The 23,857-nt window shown below is 42.1% G+C and overlaps 1 protein-coding gene across 1 annotated transcript; it reads left to right on the top strand.

Moving 5' to 3' along the window:
- The first annotated feature begins 4,732 nt into the window (after positions 1 to 4,732).
- On the top strand, positions 4,733 to 8,029 carry LOC128430215 (caspase activity and apoptosis inhibitor 1). Its single transcript, XM_053416208.1, has 6 exons — positions 4,733 to 4,945; positions 6,172 to 6,366; positions 6,766 to 6,850; positions 6,965 to 7,022; positions 7,133 to 7,188; positions 7,322 to 8,029. Exons 1-6 carry the CDS (start codon positions 4,841 to 4,843, stop codon positions 7,807 to 7,809), a joined length of 987 nt encoding a protein of 328 aa, XP_053272183.1. The 5' UTR covers positions 4,733 to 4,840; the 3' UTR covers positions 7,810 to 8,029.
- The last annotated feature ends 15,828 nt before the right edge of the window (positions 8,030 to 23,857 follow it).

The raw sequence follows: 23,857 nt of genomic DNA, 5'->3' as shown, positions 1-23,857 counted from the left end.
ATGAAACCCAGCCTCAGTGAAGGAAGAGTGTTGTGGTTTTTGGCAAGTGTTCAAATGGTCAAATGTTTGGAGAGAAAATCCATATATGCCGCGCCTTGCATATGCCTGTAATGCTATCTGACTTATCTATACGTTATTGTTTTCTGTAAGTTTATATTGTGTAAGTGATCATATGAGTCAAATAATAACACTTGGTAAGGTGGCCCTGAAGTGCAAAATACAAGAAATAAGACCTAACCCTAACATCTAAACAAGGTTTGTCTGATGGGATGGATGCACTGTCCATGTGTTTTCTAATTTGTTTTGTTTTTCTTTTGTTATTTGCACTTGTGTGGTTTTCTATTGTGTGTGTTATTCTTAATTATTGTCGTGTTATGTTTTGTTGTATTATTTTCTTATGTGCCATTGGGTTTTGACCTTCAGGGCCACCGTACATTTATATTCAAGTCCTTCAACAATAGCATGGACTATATACATAAACCCTAAAAGAAACTGCCTGAATTCAACTCTGATTTCCAGTGAAGTGATTGAAAAAAGGAAAACGTGAAACCACAGGCAAAGTGAACCGGGATGAAATAATGGGCTTGACACTTCATTCTTGACCTTAGAAACTGGAAGCTGAAACACTCTCAACTCAAGGTACACTTACTGGTTTCTCGTGGAGCCCAATTACACAGACCCACACTGAGACGGCTCAGTTGCCATGGAAATGTAGATGTGGGAACTTTCCGAGATGCTGAGCTCTTCTAAGGATTCTCATTCAAATCAGTGCCGATCGTGTTTGTTCGACCTTGAAGTTCCAATCGGGAAGGTTTGCGCCGCCGGTTGTTTTGATGATGCCGCTGGTCGGTAATAACGTGTGCGGATTAATACCACACCAGACACAGGGGGAGCAGTTATGTCGGGAGAACAACAAAAGAGGAGCTGGTGTGCTGTATATATTTCTATCAGACTGAAGTCAATTAAAACTGGGATGCTGGAATCAGTCCTTCATGTATACATACACTGATTTACTCCAGGAATAGTAGAATAGTATTACTGATGATAACAATACATAGAGATTGTCCAACCATGAATAAAACAGTGGCCCCTGGAAACCCACTTACAGGGAGGATTGAGTTGACCTTGAGTTGAGGTGGTTTTATCAACTGATTTAGTTCAGAATTCAGTTCCTTATTTATCCTACATTTCCTATTTATCTTATAGTAATGTTCTCATCTTCATGAACCCAAAACATACCTAAGTTTTTTCTTTATTCATCTCTTTATTTCTGATCTAGGTGCCGATCCTGTGGTTGCTCCGAGCTCGAGGTGTCCAGGTGTGCCAACAATCATCTGGGCTACATTTACATGGATCTGGTTCATTCATTCAAACTTCACGGTTGGTTCGAGATCGGATCGACTGCAGGGACGACACATCCTTGAGGATCAGGTCATGTGGCAGTCAGTCACCTGCTCCAAAACCCATCCACCAATATACCTCCATTAAAAAAAGTTACGGCAATGGCCAAGTATTTGTTTTGCCAAAGATTTATTTTGTGCGTGAGGGGTGAGGCACCGTTCAGAGCACCCACAGCTACACATATCAGCTCCTGTTGTTACAGGGGATTACTTTAGCCAAGAAGATAGCATTTGAATTGACTTGAACCACTGCACTTAAACTTTATGGACTCTGCATTCACAGCAGCGGCAGCAGGGTTGTACCCCCGGTGCACTTTAACATGTCTTATTCAGACCACAGTGGACTCTCTCCTGAGGTGTAATCGGAGCGGAGAGGCTGCACTGTGGCACTGTTTTGAATTCTGGCCGGTTCAGCTCACCTCCACTTTGCGGTGACCCACACTCCTGACGAGCCGCAGTGCTTCCCTACACCGGCGTGACGCAATGAATAGATTTTTTTTTTAATGGACACCTCCAGCTTTCTTTACCCGAGGCAGCAACTGTGTACACACCGCCTTGTTTTCGCACTCTAACAAGCTGCCGAGCTGCACCGCCGAGAAAACGGCTGCTTAAGTGAGAACAATTGATATTTGAGTTAGCGTGGTGCTGAATGAGGGAAGCAGGAGAGCGGCTGTGCTGTGATCCTGAGCCAAAAGGAAAAGCGATTTGTTCTTCGGCGGCATTGCTCAGTGTGTTTATGCTATTAGTTGTTTTTAAGGAGATGATTAAAAACTGTTAAATGGGAATATTTAGCCAAACAACACTCTGTGTTTTCTTCTGCTACAGTCACTCCGGATGACATGGTTTATTTCTAACCATTCAATCTTTATAAAGCAACAAATTCTCCTAAGTAGAGGCAAACAAGTGTGAAAGATGTGTTTGAAAGTCTGTTTTGCATTAGTGTACAGTCAACCCGGTCAATACTCTCATGTTAAGTGTGTTTTTGAGCTGGAATCTAAATTATATGACCGGTCTTTGTTTAAATACATTAATGATGTTGGTTTTGATATGGATTAAAAAAGATTTATAAAGGACATACTACTACCTGCATTTTTATTCCAGCATACTTTGTGTGAAATAAAATCACTATGCCCTGTTTCTCTGATCTTGTGGGATGTTATAATTTGAAAGGGCTATTTCAATGGTGATGGCTCTACTGGCAATAAATCAAGGCTGGCAGACAATGCCAGCTCTCAGTCTGCCAATAGGACTCTGCGATTGAATTTGCGATCCCTTCAGGGCATTTCTTTATTACACCGTATGACTTCACGCACTGCACAGCTTTCCCATTGAAGCACGGGATCTGGAAGGGAGTTCCTTTAAGAGCAGACGTGTGTTTAGGTTCAGGTACTGACACCGTGTGTGTGTGTGTGTGGGTGAGGTGTCATTTCATTGCTAAATCATTGTTACTGTTTATTTTTGTTGTTCACTAATTGCTGGTTGTACATCAAATTGCCCTTGAAGGATATTAAAGATATTCTTTTATGGACAACTTTAGTTAATCACAAGCTGCCCGAACCACGCTAGAGCAGCAGAGGAACCCAGCAGCCAGCAGGGGGCAGCCTCAGGACATCACAGCAGTGATTCTTGTAAGGCGTCCGAAGACAAGGTTGGAAAAGTACTGGGTTATTCTCTAACAATAGGTTTTTAAAGTATGTTAAATCATCGAGTATCTAAAAGCCAAAAATGTAAAAGTAACTTAAGTAAAGTAGAAAATATTTTCTCTAGCATGTTTATCAAAAGCAGCATAAAATAACACTGACACAGACACACGATAAATTGTCCTTATTCTTTAAGTGTTTCATCACAGAAACTAGCAGGCTGTGTGGCCTAGTTGGTAGACTGTCCGTCCGTCAACAAGGGGTTGACGGAGGGGGTTTAAATCCCGCTCTCTCCCACTTTGAAGCAGGCAATATACTGAACTCTTAAATTGGCAGGATTTTTCCTATTAATGCAAAATATCTTGCACTGTTTGAATTTAAATTAATTATAAATAAAAACAGGAAAATATTTAACTAAAAAAATTTAAATTTTTTTTTAAAAACTGCGCGTGCAATTCCTGCGCAATGGGCTTCTGCGCAGGATGTGCGCCGTAGACTTCTGCGCAGATTGTGCAATTGGCTTCGGCGCAGGATGTGCGTGCGCAGTTTTTTTTTTTTTTTTTATTTAATTTAATTTAATTTAATTTTTTATATTAATTTTTTTATATTAAAGTTTTTTATATTTAAGTTTTTTATATTCAGTTTTTACTGTCGGTTTGCCTCCCAGTCTTAGCCTGCAACACACCTTATTATCTGAGGGATTTTTAAACACTGTCTGATAAAGATTCCAACAGTAAAGGCAAGGGGTAGTGATGGATAAGGTTTTCTTTAACAAGTTAAGTCTTTCATTCTCACTTTCCACCTTAAAACTATGAAATGAACTGAACTATGAACTAGTTCAGAATTTAAATGATGAACTATGTCCGCGAACATCATGTTTCAACAGCGTGTAATCAAACTTTGACGCCACGCCACGGTCACACCATGTGATGAAAAAATGGTCTTTGAGTTAGTTTGTATCTCCATGTTGTTGTGATGACACTCATCTCAATTTGAAGTTGATCTGATGTAAGCCCTGGTACAAGTACCTCAAAGTAAAAATGTGGAATATGGCCAAAATGGCCACTAAAGGCAAAATAGCAGGCTTCCTGTTGCGTTTTTCAAATTGCACCCATAGACTTTTTTTGTTTGGCTGGTTGTGATACACGTGTATAGATTTTCGTGAAGATTTGCTTCACAAAAGGCTTTGCTTCTTGAAATGCAAATCCTTTTCCTGAACACTCATGTGCGAAACGTCTTGTGAAAGAGGGAAAATATTAAATAAGATTATTCTTATTTCTACTCCTTTTTTTATTCAAGATTTGAGATTCTGTGTTTGACTTTAAATTTGTTTTGTTGGTTTTATGAATAAAATAAACTATTAACGTGATACAACTGTTAATGGGCATTTAATAGGATCAGCTCTGTATTTGATCTTTTTTTATCACAAATATATATTTAAAATGGATTTAATGTAATATATACATTTTATGTTCATTTTATTTTTTGTTTCTTAGTTTGGACTTCAATTAAAAAAAATATGAAGGAATGTCACAACTATGTTGTCAAATAAAGTATCTGAATAAAAAATATATCTGATGCCTTTATTTTGTGTGGTTTATGAAATGCAGTCAGAATCCACCAGATGGTGCTGGTCAAAGAGGCGAATCTGGTTTGACTTCCGTCCCCCAGAGGAAGTAGCCGTCGCTCGCCTGTGACGCAACTAACGCGCGACGTTTCACTTCTGGCAAAGTGACTACAACAAGAGAGCAAGCCACCTCGTTGATAAGAAAGTGCGTCGTTCGGTTTAAACAAAACAAAATGCTGAAAAAGAAATCGAGCGGTGGCGAGAAGAAGAGGAAACACTCGCAGTCTGAAGAGCGACACGACAACAGTGCACGCAGGAGCACGGCAGCGAATGTGGAGGTGGGAGAACCAAGCTAGCAACATGCTAATCACACGTACAGTGAATACAGTGATTTATAAAGCTACGACACTTTTTACAGATGTAGTTTGTTTAAACTACAGCATTTGGCTGTTTATTTTAGTATATACATATATTTGTATTTAAGCATTTTAGCTCACTGGACGGGGTAATTCAGCCAAGGAGGGGCTAATATTCGCCATTAACCTTTAATGTGTAACAGCTGTGTAAAAAAAAAACTCCAAGCTGCTGGACCGTGACGTGACATCATCACATGTCTAATATGTCTGTTGCATGTCACTGTTAAGACAGAAGCTGTGTATGTGTGTAGTGTATGTGTGTTGTTTGTAGTGTATAGTGTGAGTCCATCCGTGTGGTTGTATGAGTTTTCATGTCTCTTGAGTTGTCAGTAGAAAACACACAGATCCTCAGTCACGTCTCTTTCACTAATCTATCTCAGTGTTTATACGACTTCTACAACTTCGTTTATGTAGTCCAGGAAAACCTACCTTGTTGATCCAAAGTTCTATACAACACAAACATAACAGTGAATGTATAAACAAGACACACATATTAACATTATTAATATCCCCACCACCACCACTAATTACTGTAATAACAATTTAGGCACAAAGGAGGGCTAATGAGTAAAGATGACGTGTGAACATTTCTATTAAAGAGGAGAATCAGGTGATGTCCTGACAATCCATCATAAAGCGATCTTACAACAAGATCATAGGATTCACTGATGTGGAATTAATATAATAACCCTACTGTTTATGTTGTTAACACATTTAGGGACATATGGATTTCAATTCATTGTCATTTTGGAGGCTTGAGTTTCTTGTGTTCTAAAATTGGACCAAGTTTTATATATATATACGGAAGGTAATCCGAACTTCACTCACCATTTGAATCAGTTAGGAAAGGCTAGATATCCCAAACTCTCTCAGTATAACACAAGATTAGCACATGTCTTGTCAGCTTTAGGAACTTGGTAATCTGTTTTCCATTAAACTTAAATGGGTGATAATTCTGAAATACATTCATTAAGGGGCGTGTCCTGGATTAGGACTTCTGAAAAGAGCAGTTTGAATAAAACTAATTGTGTCAATTAAAGCATTTGATGATAATAAAACCTTCCTCGCCTTAAACCAACTCAGTACTGATTTCAAGCTGTTTACAGACCTACAGACACTGTCTTAACTTATTGTACTGTTTTTTAAAGGTGAACGCCAAAGATGAATGCGTTGACCGAGAGCTGGACAGGATTGGCAGCGACATTGAGGAGGGGGGGCTGGACCTCAACCTCCCATTTCAACCCATCACTGCCTACGTGGCCGACAAGAAGGAGATGCTCCGGCAGTGTCTCCTCGTGCTGGGGGAGAAGAAGCTGCGGAAGATGCTGCCTGATGAGCTCAAGGTGAGGAAGGGATCTCAGAATATTAGTATGAAGAGAAAATAAAACACCACTATTAAATAAAAATGATATCTGGGTTGTTGTGAATTTATTCCTACTTGTGTCAAACATATATATTTTAAGTGATAAAGAATAGATTCAACAACCAATGAGCAAGCAGCATTTGTCAACTAAAGCTCAGAGATGTATCACAACCAGCCTGAAAATGAATCATCGCCATTTAAACGCAAACTTTCCGACATGTATCGCTGTATTTTCAGACATTTTGGTTTGTGGCTTTACGAACCTGATTTCCTGCAGGTGCTTTCTTTCAAACTAATACGTTGGCAGACATGTGACCAGCGTGGTCATAGTTTTGCACTGAAATCCAACAGCACCGCTTAAACACGTTATTCTTCACAGGATTTTAGTTTAGAGGAAATCAAAAACCTATGTTGGGAGCAACTGGAGCCGATCTCAGACAGAAATATTTTCCAAATCTTAGCAGGTAAGTAACTAAACTAACTGTGGCACATTTTTGTTCTAGAATGTCTGAGCTTAAAACAATACAGGGCTGCAAGCAAAGCATTTCCATTCACCTGAAGCTGTTTATTGTGTCTAGGGGAAGAGCTGACCTCTGGAAATGGGGATGAAAACACAGAGGAAACATTGGAGAGCCAGTGAGTTAACAGTTTTCTGTTACTAAAGGAACTATTTTAATTTCAGTGTAAAATACCAACGTGTTCTCATCTGTGATCACTGATGCGTTGATTTTATTTTTCCCATCGAGGCAGGACAGTAATGTAGACTCCACATCTTGCATCAAAACCGAGGACCCGAAGCAAGGTAATTACTATTCAATCCACAGAAAGAACATTCCTCAGACACTCAATCAGAGAATTCAAAGACAGAAAATGATTCAAATGGACCATAGTATCATATTATATATCTGAAATGTCTCGGTGTATTTTCTTTACAGAGGTTGGTGGCTCAGGTGAGGAGAGCGATGTCTTAAGCATAAATGCAGACACTTATGATAGTGACATTGAGGGACCCAAAGAAGAGCAGGCAGTTAAAGCTTTGAAGTTACAGGGCAGCAGTCGGGATGCAGCTGAACCTCCTGTAAACCCCGACCCAGCTGATCCTCCCGAGCCTCCGCCCGCCGACTCCAAACCAGCCGAAGCAAAGAAAGACATTCAAATCGACATAGATAAAAGCGTCAGTGAGATTTTAGCGATTTCCTCCACTTCAAGTAAAGAGGCAGCTAAAGAGGAGAGCGCACCACCGCAGACTGCAGACGTCAGCCTACCAGTTCAAGCCCGACCGGTTTCAAGTGGTGCACCTGCCGCTAGTCAGCCGTCCATTCAACAGCTGGAGCTTCTGGAGCTGGAAATGAGGGCGAGAGCCATCAAGGCCCTGATGAAAGCCAGTGATGGGAAGAAGGTTTCTACTGTGAAAAATGTCTAACATGGTTTATACTTGTCTTTTGTTTGATTTAATGGTTTCAATGCACTTTGAAACACAAACTTTACTGATGCTGAATTTAGTTTAGTTTTTGTAAACTAGATTTTTTTTTTTTTAATTGGTGCTGTAAATGTAAGATCGATGCCATGTTTGCATTATTACTCCATATTGGAATGGTGTGACAAACTGATTATTCCCTAATTAAACACAAAGAGCTGTTTTATTCCTGCTCTACTGTCAATGACTTGAAATCCATTCATCCATCCATTTTCTATAGTGCTTCTATATTGTATTCAGGTGGTTTGCACCCTGGACAGGTTGCTGAACGTGTTACAAATATCAAAATGCTTTACCCTCCTAGGTCACTAGATGGCAGTATTACCCTGCTGCAGTAAATCTAGGGGAGAGCACGAGATATTATTTATTAACTTTCATTATAGTAAAAATAGTCATGGGTAGCATTAAAGTCAAGTTACCAACTATTGATATTATATAGTTCTTCATTAATTCAGCAAAGATTTACTCTGCCATGGCAAAAGTTATCTCAGTGAGTTTTTAGAGGAAGTGAGCATAAGATTTATGTGTTATTCTATACAGAAGACCATGTTGGTTTTATTTATTATTAAAGGCAGTAGCTGGTTTTAATGTTGTGGCTGCAGGCTGAGCCTTGAAAGCCAGAACAGGTGGCAGCAGTGTTGTTCTGCTGTTCAGACGGTACTTCTTCATCGAACACCTGTGTGACTTGTCAGGCTGGAGCGCGCAGAGGGAAACCAGGCACTGCCGTCACTTTTATATTTGCATCGTCGAACGTCTCGGTTATAGCTCAACTTTTTAAAACCATCTGTGGCCCTGCAGATCGGCCAGAACAAAACTGGATCACTCACTTTTGGATCGGCCACGTCACTTGAAGAACTTTAAAATTATTGTTTTCTTTCATACTTCCATATAGCAACTAGAACTAATAGCATCTCCTTACCTAATAATGTGTGTGTGTGTGTGTGTGTGTATGCAATTACATGCAGATGCGAAGCAAACTAGCTCTCCACACCACTACCCCAAAGGAGACAATGAAATGTATGATAAGAAGCCTCCTGGATATTTGCATTTAAAAGGGTGATTTCATGGGAGAAGTGAGGGTGCGGAGGGTTAAATGCATCTTTCTTTATGCATTTATGTGCAGTTATCTTTCTGCTCTTTGAGCAATTCAAAAGGAAAAACGTCCACTTTGGTAAAAAGAGATACAAACTCTTTAAGTGCCTCTGCTGACTGTGATTGCCGAGTATTTATCAGTGTCATTTCACCGATATAAGAATGCCAATTATTATTAAGCATGAGCAGATAAATGGCTTTTTAAAGCAGAGCTCAGAATGATTAGGCTGACAAATGGATTGATGGAACTTGGTGAAACTTGAGGAAGCACTTTTGTGAATTCAAATGAACTCTGACGGTGTTAAAAATATCGAGGCACACTGCTTCCATGAATGATGCTATTATCAAAGTCAAAGACGGGGTCGTGCAAAAAAGTTCTTGTGCCCGCAGATTCAATCTGTGTAACAGCCACACTTTCCCTCAGTGCTGCCACACTGACACTGGGTAGTGATGCTCATCGGGTTGAAAAACATGCTTTTTGTTTTAGAGTGGGATTTATGTTCAACTTTTACTGTGTAACTGTCTCAGAAAGTCAACAAATAAACATTAAACTCTGGATGCACAAGGCTGAAAAGGTCAAACCTCAATAGAAATGTGCAGATTTTAGATTGAGCCAAAGCCCACTGCTTACTACGCTGTTATTTTATTGAGTATTATTGAATGATGCAGTTTTATGTGTAAGCTTGGGTCAAGCTTAGTCACAGTCAATTCTCAGTTGCTTATCTGGGCTATGGTCGTGACGGCAGCAAGTCAAGAGGAGAATTCCCCTGGTCCTTCTTCCGAACACCATTCCCCAGCTCCTCCAGGGAGACCCCTAGATGCTCCCACGCCAGATGAGATCTCCTGCGTGTTCAGGGTCTACACCAGGGCCTCCTAGCAGTTGGAGGTGCCCAGAACACCACCAATGGAAGGTATCGAATCCTTGGACCTTGCCGCCCATCCCGCCTCGACCTCACTCCAACCCGATGTCCGTCCCTACAGATGATGGACCCACAAGGTGCTGGCTGTAAGTTTTATCCCTGTGTCCCAGACAAAGCAGCTCCGAACCATCACTGAGACATAAAAAACCCTCGATTCGATTAATTAATTGTGTTGCACTCAGTTATCTCTCTTAGTACATAGAGTTAGTTTAAAACACACACAGTACTTAATTTATCTTGTACCTGACTAGTGGTATAATTATACAGCTGTGATAACTGCGAAGCTACACAGCCCAAAGTATAAACTGTAATTGTCAAGTATTACAACTTAAAAAATAAATGTATTCTAGAAGTTAAAAAAACTGCGAAACTTAGGAAACCTCAAACTTGTCCCTGACTACTTTAGTAAATGTTCTTATGCCGTAGTAACTGTAGTGTCCTGACACATTGGTGTTAGTGTAAAGCACAGCTGCTGTAGTACAGTGAGGTTCAGCCGGACGCCAGCTCACTCTGTTGGAGGTTCTCGGCTTGTCAGATATTTGGTCACTATAATTGGAACCTGTCACTGCATTTTTAACTCTAGATGTGACCGTGTGACCACAGGGAAAACTATCGGATATAGAACAGGTATTTAAAATCAGGCGTTTTCTAAGAACACATCACGTTTGCATAAATAAAGTTATCCCATTCAAACTCCCTGTAACTTGCCTGTGTTCTCTCTGCAGCGAGAAATTAAATTGAACTAACAGCTCGTGCTGACAGGCAATAAATAACTCAGCACCTCTGTAAAGCTAAATTAATTGATTTCCTCCAGCAATGACTCATTGGACACATTTCAGACACCATTTTCCCCCCAACAAAGCAGAAGAGATGTTTAATGTTGGATGTGCTCTGTTTTGATTAAATGTCCAATTCTGTCTTAATGCTAATTATGGCTACACTGGCAATAATCCTGATTGCCATCTCAAAGGCTGCAGAAGCATATGAATGTGCTGTTTATTTAAATATAAGAGATGACTCCAGAAATGGGGGCTAATAATAACTCCTTCATGAATCTGTGTTCAGCACCGGCCCCTGATGCTTCAGACTCTCTGGACTGGATGTGGTGTGTAATTTGAACGGTGGCTCGGTGCAGGCGTAATGGATTCCTTCTGTGCCCCGTTCGAATCCGCTTGTCACTGAATGCAGACGAATGGGCGATTGTTGGAGCCTCGTGGCAGGTGTGAGGCACATCTGTTCCCCGCTCGCTTCCCGCAGCGTGCGTAAATGATTGGCTTCTTCTCAAAGTGCCACGAGCTTGGCAGAACCCTTTTTGAAAAAAATGTGAAGTGGGATGTTGCAAGTTCTGCTGCTTGTCGGAGAGAGAAGAGCTCCCTTTTTAGTTTTTCAGTCTCACTCCAGAAAATCTGTGTGAGAGATTTGAACATTTGATATTCCACTCCAGTGTAGTATCTGCACTCGGAACAGAATTCCTCCCCTCCACTGACTCCACTGACATCCGACTTTCAGATTCCATGCATGCTCTCCCCACATGGGTCTCTCCCCCCACCGCAACTTCGGGGCCTGCATTCAAATGGTGCATTAATACCATCAAACAACCATTGAAATTCCGGCGAGTAGACCAGCAAGCCAATAAAAGCCAAATGCTTTTGAAGGATACCGAGAGACGGCGGGCTGGACGGATGACCTCGCACAATCAAATCAGCATAATCAAATGAAATATCACAATATTACATCAAAGCCAACCCTCGGCTCTGCAGCGACATGATCAACAAGCTCCATCCTCGGGGTCTCGGTGCTTCCTCGCCCAGATCCCGGGATTGATAGGTTCAGTGCATCTGTAATGTCGTGTTGGTTTTAAATGTTCATGGAATCCATGGTTAATCTTCAATCAGTAAACATGAGTGATTCCCACTGAAATGAGTATGCACACTGCAACCACAATCTATGATAGTACACAGCAGCCCTTTGAGAATTTAGGGCGATAGCACCCTGAAGCCATAATTAATACAAAATCTCTGCAAAAAAAAGAAGCTTTCATGTCTATTAAGTGGAGCATTATTTAAAAGTCGACATAAAACTCAAAGAAATACAACTGAAAAAACATTGCTCAGACAGTTTCCTCTTACTTCCTGTTTCCTTCTGACACATCTTCGGGGTGTTAGCCGGCATTGTCCCTGTGATGCATTGATCCTTTGTATGTGCAGTCACACTGGGTTTGAATGTTAAAATGCACCATAACAGAACAACTAGCATCTCTTAAATAAACACGTTATTGTATATGAGTCAAACCTCAGTATGTCAGAAAAAATTTGACCCTCATGAAAGTATGGCCTTGTATTTTGGGGGAATGTACCTCAAGAAAGGCTGAAAGGAGATAAATATGTAATAAATGTTGTGCTGACGGCCATTAAAAGGGAATTGATTATCCCATAAGAGGGTCTGACTGTAACAATGCACAAATACACTCTGGACAAAGTGAAAGTATATCTTCTTTTGTACACTGCAACACTTTGAAAACTACTAAATCAATACGTCACAGGAGATATCATTGCTTCTCCACTGGGAAAATGTTGGACCAGCTTGAAAATTACCTCAGTTGGTAACATAGTAATTAATTTATCCTTTCAAATGAAAATTATATATTATTTAAGTTGGTTGAGAATGTTTTGTTTTAAAAATGTGTGAGTGCATTTAGATGCATTCATACAGTAACCGTTTGTTTGATATTGAACATCAATAAACAATAAATCACAAAAAGCATCAATTACAGTAAAACAAGCTCTATTTCCACTTTCTTTAAATAAACCACACTTGTTGTTCAGCTCTCACCAGCTGCACGGTTCCAGTCCCAGCTGTCCCATGAGCAGCTCTGGACCACCAGAGCGTCCCCCAGACAGATGATGCATCACGGCACGCAGCCCTGGTAACTCACACTTCTTTATGACGCTCGGTGAAGACGACACCATTTGCACTGGGGCCTGGAAGACATTGAACTGTCAAAATCCCGGTGGGGCGCCATTTATTTATTTTCATTTGGATGATTTATTTCCCACCAAAGCACGGAAAGGACTGAGCCGAGTAAATTACTTTTGTCAAACTTGTGATAAAACTGTCAAATTGCTCCCCACCACCAGCTGGCAAGCAATTGTATTACATAAGTAATTGTCAAAAGCAATGTCAAGAGAGGGGTATATTGCTTGGTGGGTTTCTGCTCGTCTTCCCATCAGGGTTTTACATTCCTTGCCTTGGTTTAATGGCCTTGTTGTGTGTTTTAACTACACTGCAGCGTGTTGCTCTTTAGGGATAAAAAACAAAAAGCAGCACAGATAGAGACAAAGTGAGTTTCTCTTTTAGGTCTTTTGTTGTTTCTGACAGAATCTGTTGGGTTTGAGTCCGGTGGCACCCCCTCCTCCTTTCTCTGGTTCAGAACCACACGTAGGCCAAGTGTTATTTATCACTTTTCATTGAGAGCTGATCTCAGCAAGCCCGTCAGGTTCCCTCAAAGCTCTGCTGTTATGAAAGGTAATAAGTCAGACATATGGAGCCATCACTGCAGCAGCTACTCCACCACGAGCGTGAGTCATACGACCAACAAAGCTGCGCCCCCACGCTCGCCACTTCAAGTCCCAACATCCATAATCTCCTCTTCTTCATCACATCATGTGAATGGCGGCGCTATTTCAGCTCCACTTCTTGACAGCCAATTAAGCAGCCACTGTCTGCTGCACGCCCCCCCCCCCCCCCCCCCCCCCCGATCTGATTGCCGATCCCTCGCTCTGATTGTGAGGGGCTGCACAGAAACAGCACTTTAGCAACTTAAATGGCATTTTGATGTGAAAATAATCAGGAGAAACGACCGCCACGGAGGGAATCGAGTGATTCCAAGTGTTGCTGGCTGTGGTTTTTAAATATATCTTGAATCAGGGGAAGGTGTTTCATGTGATCTCAGCAGCTTCCTCCAGTCGCTGCATGCTCAGTGTATGAGGATGAAGCATGGAACGAAGATTAATACTATCAGCTGTATTTACTAAACAGTATCAAACATGTATTCCAACCTATACGCACTTACAAGACCCAAAGGAAAACATCCGTTAAACCATTATATGTAAATCTATATGTGTACACCATAATAAATACTTCTGTTTGATGAAGAACTTGTTTTGACATCTTCTGAGATTACTGAGTAAGTCTTTTTAAAAGGATAACGCCATTTTATATATATATCTAGATGTATTATCCTTAATTTTCTGTTTTCATATCTCACTAAACAAAGCTTTGTGGTTTCAAGTAAAACAAAAGATGTTAAACTGATTGCTTTGCTGTGCCTGTATTGGGCGTATTGAGAAAACTTGTATAATGTTATGTTATATTGTATTAAATTACATTATAATATAGTCGAAAAATACCATCTATTCTCCTGAGTGGTAAAATTGAGTAAATTACATGCAGTATAATGATCTGAACCATTTTTTTATTTCAGCATTTGGTCACCGTCACACAGATTTGGTTTATCCTAATTAGCTCACTAGTCTTAGTGGAGTTTCTCTGTGAATATGAATAATGACCTTTTTAGATATGGAAATGTACGTGTCTTTGTGAAACCGTCTTTTCCACACAATCCAATAACTGCTGTTAGTTTGAAAAGTGCATTTTCTGGCACTTTGTCTTCATCTCTGTTGTTTTCCGAGTATGATAAGGACAACATTCCACATAGGAAAGTAAAGTAGGAGCTGTGATGTGGGCGTGATGATTCCTGTGTCCTTTATAGTTTTTGTACTTGGGTAATAATGCTCATTTTGCTCAGTAAATGAATGTACCTCTCAAGATTGGCCTTTTGGGAGTGAGGTCCTCATGTCACCGATGTCAAAGCGAGCACACATTCAATGGGGGACAGTGGGACAGATGTTAAAATGTCACCCCTCTCTTGTACCTCAGCAGGAACAGGTGTTGCCGGACCTGCTGTCAGATGGAGTCGGCGCCGTGCGAGGACAGGAGGTGGCCGTGTAACTACTTGTTCCAAGTGGCTGGAGCGTGTGGACCTGCTCCAACTCCCCAGGACCTGCACATCCTGCCTGCGGCGGTAAGTCTGCAGACAAAGTGCTGTTTTTTTATGCTCCCTGCAAATAATCCAGCTGGGAAGAGATGTTGACACGTGTCTTCATTACAGTCAGAGAACACTGTTGATGAGCAACAAAATATGTCAGCGTGGAATGGATTCACACTGTGTCCCACGGCTTTGGAAATGAACTGTTTGTTTGTCAGTGGCTAAATAGTTCAGCACACTAATAACGGTTTCTCTGGAATTAATCAAGGTGAGCTGGAAGTGACTGGAACATAAATACATTCCCTCGGCCATTCGGTTTAATCTGGTTCCGTCCCCAGACTAATCAGGAGCGGGGCGATGCAGCCGCAGTGCGACTTCACAAACGAGCGTCGGCGCCATTTTTCTTCCCCAAAATGAACCGACTGTCACTTTTTCTTTTCTTCTTCTTTGCGATTAAAGGTCGCGTGGAAGTGATGAGTCACTTAAAAAATCAACATCCCGAAACCCAGATCCATCATGAGTCATCCTGTATTCACTGCAAAAGGTCCACCTATCACGGTGCTCTTCAATATTGATAACACCCACCTCAACCTGTTCCGAGGTGACTCATTAGTCACCGCGGTAATGATATGTCATAAGGAAAGGAACCGGTGTTCATGATGAAAGTGATGACTGCGGTTTTGGACTGCCCCCCCCCCCCCCCCCCCCTCTCTGTTGTCTCTGCTCCCCGGAGGTAAACAAACAACCTCCTGTCACCGAGAGTTTACCTCCGAGCCCTTTAAAAAAATGCTTTTTTAAACAGCGGGGGGAAGTCACACCAGCCATGTAGGATGTTTCATCAAAAGCTTTATCATCCTTAATCCAGAGGCCCTTACACCGGGTGCAGGGATGACACGGTAATCAGAGGCGAGCAGGCCCCCCAGAACAAATGGCTCCCAACAGCTGAATATGTGAAACAATCAGGCGGAGGCTACTGTTGTACTTAACCTCATCACGCTCCTCGCTCAGGTGATGGAGCACGTGGATGGTGAGAAGGGGGAGGGGGGGGGGGGGGGGGGGGGCTGCTCGGGGGCTGTTTGTTATTTTCAATTTACGCCTGACGGAAAGAATCAGCAGTTTGAGTTCAGCAGGGATAATTGCAGCAGTAGGTTTTTTAGGTAATTATGCGCTGGAGTTGTTTTGCTTTACAGGTTAGGACTTTGTTTTGTTGGCCGCGAGCATCCGCTATTTCCTAAAATGCCTCTCCCCCCCCCCCCCCTTGCCCAGACTTGAATTATTAGATTAAGAGCGATCTGGACGGTGTCGGGTGATGCACGTGCACGTGAACCAAAGACCTCCACCCATCCAATACAGATTCAAGGTCAAAGTTTGGCCAAATTGCAGTGTTTTTAGCTCAAGGGTGGAAATCCCCCCCCCCCGAAAAGCTTCACCAAAGTGATGTGTAAGTGTCTGTTTCTGTAATGGGCTACGCCACGGGAGCGTTTCCATGGTAACGTGGCCAAGGCGCGAGTACAGCTCAATGGAAGCTCTCTGGGGAGTAACTGGGAAGCTTCTGCTTAGTGGGAAATGATGATAATAGCACAGAGTGTTGGATAAAACTCAAATGGGGAAGACTAACCCGCTTCATATTGCAGAGGCAGGAGACGACATCCATCGTCCTTTGCTGGCTCTTTTTTTTTTTTTTGGGGGGGACCAGTTTCCCTAGTTACCGTCTCATGCCGTTTGTCTCATTTTCCTTTTCATTGGACGTCGTTAAGGAAGAAAGACGGCGCTGCTGATCACGTCCTACACAAACCCAGCTGTAGAGCTCAGGGCCTTTCAGGAGCTTCACCTATTCAAATATACAAACGCCTGTTTAATTGGGAATGCTTGAGCTTCATAGTCTTGTCTCACAATTTTGTTTTTGTTTTTGTATCACCTACCTTGTTTTCTTGATCTGTTGCGTGACCTTCCTGCACAAAGCTATTCTGGTAATTATTATTATTATTTGTTGTGTTGTTAGCTGCTTGCACAGAGCTCTTAGGAAGCAGCCGCCACAGCCTCAGAGTCCATTTGACCCGGTGACTCCTCTCACAGTGAGAAACCTCCGCTCCAATCAGATCCCTGTTTACACCCCACCTGCACTCTGTTGCTCTTTCACCCGCCGCCGATGTGTGTGCACACGTGCTCCTGAGTTGTGGGGATAAAACACAGCGTTGTGTTAGATCACAACTGTGCATAAATTACATCCACGTTGTGAGGAGCTATAACTGAAGACTGAAGCTCTTTGGAGTTGAGAATGTCACATTCATTTCCAACACATTACCCCCTGCCTGAAGCCTTAATGAAGAAGCCCATTAGAGTGTCATACCTGCTTACTGGTGAGTTTTGTGGAAAGTTTATTTGATATGTCTGAGTCAATTACCCGAAGTCTTTGTGATAAGGAACTGCTCAACCGACCTGAACCCCCGGTTCTACTCTGGGAGCACTTGGATATTTTCTACACGGCTGTGCTTTGAATAATTTCCAGGCAGAGATTCTTTCTTGGCAGGCCACTTTATCCCCCCCCCCCCCCCGCCAGTTTAAAGGTTTTGTCCTTGACGTCTCTTTGCAAAGTGGGTGCAACTGATTCGAAGTTAAGATTTAAAGATCAGTTTTAAGAGGAGCCTTTAAGAGGGCTTCTTTTTTTCTAGAACCTGCACACAAACAGGCCGACAGGAGGAGGAGGCAAACATGCCGTGGAGTAATACACCAATGACTTTCAAATAGAACAAAAGGTGTTGTGGATATTACTCGGGGAGAGTTATTCCATCTATATAGTTGTAAATACTATAATAATATGCATTAGAAGCACTTTTACGGTCTAATCATAGTAATTACTATAAGTGTGCATTGGGTATGTAGGTGAAGAATAGTGTTTTTGACGTTTTGAAATATTGCCGCCCCTCTCATATGGCTCAGAGTGGTTTGTTCCACAGAGCCAGGTGACAGGGGCACAGCAGATCATGAGGACCCTTAATGCCATCACCAGCAGAGGCCTGCATTCATCATCCAGACTAGGAATAAGGATTTCCTATATATCAATATAGAATAGAATAGTAAAGAAATCTTTTATGTGAAAAACAAAACTGAAAAAGGTTTAAATCCGACATAACACATAAACCAATATATACTAAACTATGAATAATTTAAGATATGAGTATGCTCGTTATTGCACAGAATAGATAATACACCTGAAGCTTGAGTATCATGATCTTAAGTCCAAACTTCCTATTTTTCCCATAATGCAACTGGAAAGCATCTTTCACAAATGCTCTTTCCGACTATCGGTTTTGTTTTGTCATCACAGTAGTATTCATGACAACAATTATTTTGATCTGTAAAAGCGTAAAACTTCTCAATAACATTCACTCTTGTGTTTGTGAATATAATGGTGTGCAGTGTTCAGACAGATTCACTGACACACTGGCTTAAGTTTACATCCTCTATAAAACATACGAGGAACATGAGTGGACATTTTTGCACGTTGTTTGCTTTGAGTTGTTGCTACAAGCGTCCAACTTGTGTTTTGACTCCATCGCTGTCACTTCCACGTGTCGGCGTTGTCACCGTGGAGTTTGTCTCTCTGTGGACGCCGAGCGTTTCATGTCCTCCTCAGACGAGCTGCCGCAGCTCTGGGACAAACACCGGATGAGTGACTAAGAAAACAATTCCCCAGGATATGCATGTTGTCTCGCTCTTCCTCCCGCTCGTGCTCGCTCTGTGCGTCTCCGGGGCTGAATCACATTTCTCTTGCTTCCCTCCACTGTGTCTCTGTCATGTATAGGTGCATGGGCAGGCATACCACCACACACTCACAGACACACACACACCATACACAGTCTGACAAATCCCCCCCTTCTGCCAAAAAGTCGATAAATAAATGCATTGTCTCTTCACTTTCTGCTGTTGGCATCAGCCTGTCTAAATTGTCTGAGAAGGCAGTGGAGTGTGAAATTGAGTTCAGAACTGTACGCTGTGTGAGGGGGCACAAGATGAGCGCATGTTTGCTTATTTATTCATACTGCAGCTGCATTCAGCGGCGGGTTTTGCACGAAAGGGTCAGTTAAACACGTGGAGGGCTTGTATGTGGAAATTTGACAAGTTGAAAGGGAAGAGGCTTGGGCAGTGGCATTTTGCCATCGCACAGGGAGCAATAGGTTATCCATCCCAGGGCTAAATGAAGCTTTAAAGTGAAATTGTGCAGTAACGGTGCGTCTGGTGAGTTTCTTCTTTCTGCCGTGCCTGTGTGCTGTGAACCGGGATGACTTCCTTCTGACAGTCGCTATCATTTGTTCTAAATGCCATCCACACCGAAGCCCAGTAGTTGCATACAAAGCAAAAAGGTAATTTTACTTGAATCACTAGGTAGCGATTGAATAAATTCACAGTGATTTGCTCGGCCCCTATTTCTGAAAAGATGAATTTCCCCTCTCAAAGCCAAAGGGTTCATGCGAGAATAATAGCACCTGCCCACACTAATTTGCCAAGAACAAATGATTTTGCTTGAGAATGTAACTTTTGCGCCGCTTTCCTGAGATTTAATCAGAGGTATTACGCAAACCTCCCCTTCCTCAGCTCTTTTCTTGCCACTCGGTGATGAATGTGTTGTTACCGGATGATGTATGTTTATAGATTGCTGGGGATAACCGCTGTTTTGAAGAGTTATGGCTTCCCCTCACATCACAGAAAGTGCTTCTGTGCGAAAATCATTCAGGGATTTCAGGTTTGTCTCTCAATTTCACTGAGCACAGAACATGATTAATGGGCATTTGTTTAAAGACAAAACACAAAACCTAAACTTTGTTTCCAGACTTTTTGGACCAGGCGGATTGAATGTCAGCGTCCGTGTGTTGAGTAGTTTTTTTAAGATGAGCTGCAGTGGTGGAGGTGTCCTTCACTGTCACCACAATCACCAGCACTGAGGTCATCCCCTCAGACGGTTTTATTCTAGACTGACAGAAATTGTAATTGCAGCATAAATCCCATCAAAGTCTTTGCATTCTCAGCATTACCTGTAAGAAGTGCCCAGAGGTCATCTGATAGCCCAGACTCCATTTCCGCACCGCTCATCCCTCTGTGGCAACACCGCATTGCATTTGGCTGATTGGGAAATGTGTTACAGGGAATTAGAAATTGGAAATAATGTCTAAGTACAAGTGATTTGCAACAGCAAAAGGGTTTTGAAGGAAAATTAATTGCGACTGGATTACGTTTTCAATTAACGCAATGAGGACATGCTAATTTATTTAATTTATGTATTTGGAAAGTTGCAAATATGCTGGTGCTGAACAGGAGTCAAATTTTCACAGTTGATGTATTTGCCTTTCTGTAAAGCATCTGATTGTTCACAGCAGGATCTCCTTTATCGATCCTCAAGGGGGGAAATTGGGAATTTACAGCAGGTACAAGTACTGAAGGAATACAGCTAAAGATAATAGAAGTAAGGTAGAACGATGACAGAAACAAATTCCAGCTGTGCAGTGCAGTCAGCAGGGATGTGCTGTAAGTAGTGACTATTGTTAATTTAATTTAATACAGTCATATTGAAGCCATTCATCCCTTCCTGATTTCAGTTCGATGTGCAAAAACAACCAGGGAGTCATAGCCCAGGTTTCAGAGTGGATCGCCCACTTACCAGAAGGTCGTTGGTTTGATCCCTCGATTCCACATTCCGATGTGACCGTAGGCAAGATGCTGAACCCTAAACGGCCCCTGACGGCTGAGTGTGAGTCATGTGTGTTAACTAATACAAATATTGCTTTTAAAAGATAGTAATACTGTAGTGGTAGTGTTAACTGAATCTGTCTGTGCCGATTGAACTGTATACTTCTATTTTGTGTGAGCCTAAACGCTGGGACGACAGGTTTCCATTGCTCAACAGAAATACATTTTTCTTTCTTTTTCATTCTGTAGTTCACATCCACCCCCCCCGGCTGTGTCTTAAACCTTGATAAGGAGTGTGACCATGTCTGTATTGGAAACAGCTCGCTTTATGTTAATCACAGCACCCTGAGGACATATTGGCCTATTATCTACTTTAAGCATCTGCACTCTTTAAATGAGTAAATACACAATTACTGTCACAGTAATTAATATGCAATTTGGCCTCGTCCTTAATTTTCCAAACCTCATTCCCGATCGCAATGTTACCGCAACACAAAGCGTCTCAGACCGAACATGTTGTTTGGCCTTTTCTGGAATGCAAAGTCATTTCAATGCGGTTAATTGTTATTGAAAACCCCCCCCCTTCCTTCGGCTCGCTAATGCCTGTGACTGTTTCATTTCCATAAACCGTCACATTGAAGGGAGGCTCTGGTCTTGACGGGCTTGAAGCCTGCTTCTGAGGCCTGACCTCGATAGAGGAGGCTGCTCTTTCAGCACACGGCTGTTTAATATAGATTATATTTTTGATTGATCTCATCAGCTCGCGAACATACGGTGCTGTTAGCGTGAAAGAAATCGCCGTCAGTTTGCCAGCAAAGCTCCACCTGTAAATGTCAGACAATCTCCAAAACGACTGTCGGCGATTATTCTAGCGGCGTAACCTTTTCTATTTTTCTTTCAACTTGACCACATGCTGCACTTACACATGACTGCAGAATAGTGGCGAAAGGGCGTCAGTAGGTAATTATCACTACATTCTCTCTGAGTTTCATCCCGGCTAACTTTTTTAATTAAAAAATCTGTTTCCGTATTGTTCCTTGCGTCTCAGAGTCGGTGAGAGCCGTCGCCTCCATCGTGCCATTAAACCGGTGCCTGCCCGCAACTCCCCCGAAGTTTACTCCAATCAATATTTCAGTGCTGAATGGCGAGTTCGTCGTTAAACAAAAATAATTTTCTTCGACAACCTGGGCAAGCGTTAAGCCAGTGAGACGAGGGCTGTCCTCCTCGGAGCCCATTAAAAGGCTTTTAATGAAGGCAGAGTGGAAGGCAGCAGTGGACCCCCCACCGGCTTTTGATACAATGCACTGTCACCTCATTAAATCCTGATGATGTTCACTGTATCTCTGGACAGTTGCGAGACCCATGTGTTACTCTGCAGACGCTCAGCCGCCGTGGGGGCACTGCCGGGGGGGGGGGCGGCTGAGGAGTTACGGGTACCAGCTGGACCTGGCACCACAGCTTGGCCCTAGACAGTGATAATGGCCTCGCTGCTTCTTGTTCACATCACATGCTTTGTCACTTTAAACTGCTCCGTAATGGCCTTTATGGGCTTCCATGAATTGTGCAATAAAGACGGGCGTGGAGGCAACCCAAACAGAATAGTAAGCAACCACGGGACCTCTGCTAAAGAGGGTCTGCGTCGTGTCGGAAAGGTCGCGGGTTTGATTAACTGTGCTGACATTGTCTAATGCGGCGGTGCTCCATCTTTTCTCTGTCATACGTCCCACGTCTCTCTGGAGTTAATGATGTGCAAATGAAGAAAATGTGCTTCGGGTCTATGCACCAACAGAGACTTGGATTTTGACTTTGCTTGTAGGAGCCAGCAGCTAAAATATGAAGAAATTATAGAGAACCAAAGAACGACAACAATCTGATTTAAAAAGCAATGGCTTCAGTGATTGACACTGCAGAGGTGAGAAGTGTTTTATGTCCAGGCGACTTTTTAGAAAAGCTCTATTAACGGCTATCTTCAATTCTGCAGGTTTAAAGAAAAATCTGATCAGGAACCTCTGGACTCACTTATGAAACTTTGTTAATTAAATAATAGCAGGTGTCATGATTTTAAAAATCATTTTGTTTGGCTCCCATTTACAAAGTCAAGAATGACTTCTGTGCCCGTGTTAGTAAGTGTTGATTGCAGAAATAATGAACTTCCATTGAAATTAGAAAGAAAACACAAAAGCACTCGGATATTAGGATTATCGTGATTCTTTTCTCATTTCACAACAGAACTGATGAACCCTAATGCAATTTAAACACAATTTCCTCTCGCCTTCCTCTGCAGTGCAGAAAAAGGCGCTTGATGAATCGGTGTCTGCAGAAAGAAAAAGCATTTCAAAATCTGTCAGATGCATATTTAGGTTTTTTTGTGAGCGATATCATTTAGTGTTTGTTTGAAATATGCAAAGTGTCCCGGCTCCTCCAAATTAAGAGGTTCTCGGCTCTGAAGCGAAGCCATTTCTGAAAACAAGCATGAGCAAATCATGTCACCGTTATGAGCCTATATTGTCGTTCGATTTGAATTAGTGCCTAAATGAGGCATTATGATACATGCACACAACCTCTTGGTTTATTATCTCAGCCTTTACAGCGGCCGGGTGTTATTCTAATCACATCGAAGCATGGTTGACGCAGAATAATAAAAGCTTCTGTTTTGTGTTGGGCTCAACCTGGAGGTATATTTAAGGGATGTTGTTTTTAAGATGCAATTTGTGCACGGTGTCTGCGCTGAGGGCTGACGGTGCCATACTATCAACGTGATGGAAATAGAATGTAATCTTCAGTATTTCAGTCCCGGGAACACATCAGCTCCATTTGTCTTTGTGATTTTACGCAGCCACAGGTTCTATACCTGAGGAGATGGTAATGAGATACTGAGGCTACAGTATCAGTGGAAAAAAGATAATGGAAAGAAGAAGCATGTTGTTTGAATGTTATTGACGTGGCAACAAATCAGGCCACCTATCGCCTTCAGAGCATCCTCGTTTTTAATTGTGCTGTCGTGCACTTTGAAGGATCCTTCAGGAGAGAAAACCTCCAGTTCCTTGAGTAATGAAGGAGGCGGAAATCAGCGCTCCGCTCTTTCCAGAAATTCCCTTAAAGGATTATTCCTGTGTGATTGGAACGTTGGCTTATTTCCTGTCATCCTGCTCTGGTTTTTACATCACTCCATTTCCTTTTCTTTTTTAACAAGAGTTGATATTTACTGTGAAATCTAGTTTGTGGAGCACAGTTTCAATTTAATACAACC

The sequence above is a fragment of the Pleuronectes platessa genome, chromosome 23 (genome assembly GCF_947347685.1).
Source record: "Pleuronectes platessa chromosome 23, fPlePla1.1, whole genome shotgun sequence".
NCBI lineage: Eukaryota > Metazoa > Chordata > Actinopteri > Pleuronectiformes > Pleuronectidae > Pleuronectes > Pleuronectes platessa.
This window is presented reverse-complemented; position numbering and strand designations above follow the sequence as displayed.

Excerpts from the sequence above, each read along its gene's own strand:
- LOC128430215 (XM_053416208.1), top strand. The coding sequence starts at position 4,841 with ATGCTGAAAAAGAAATCGAGCGGTGGCGAGAAGAAGAGGAAACACTCG. Across the intron at positions 6,851-6,964 it reads TATTTTCCAAATCTTAGCAG|GGGAAGAGCTGACCTCTGGA; the intron begins GTAAGTAACTAA and ends TATTGTGTCTAG. Across the intron at positions 7,189-7,321 it reads AACCGAGGACCCGAAGCAAG|AGGTTGGTGGCTCAGGTGAG; the intron begins GTAATTACTATT and ends TTTTCTTTACAG.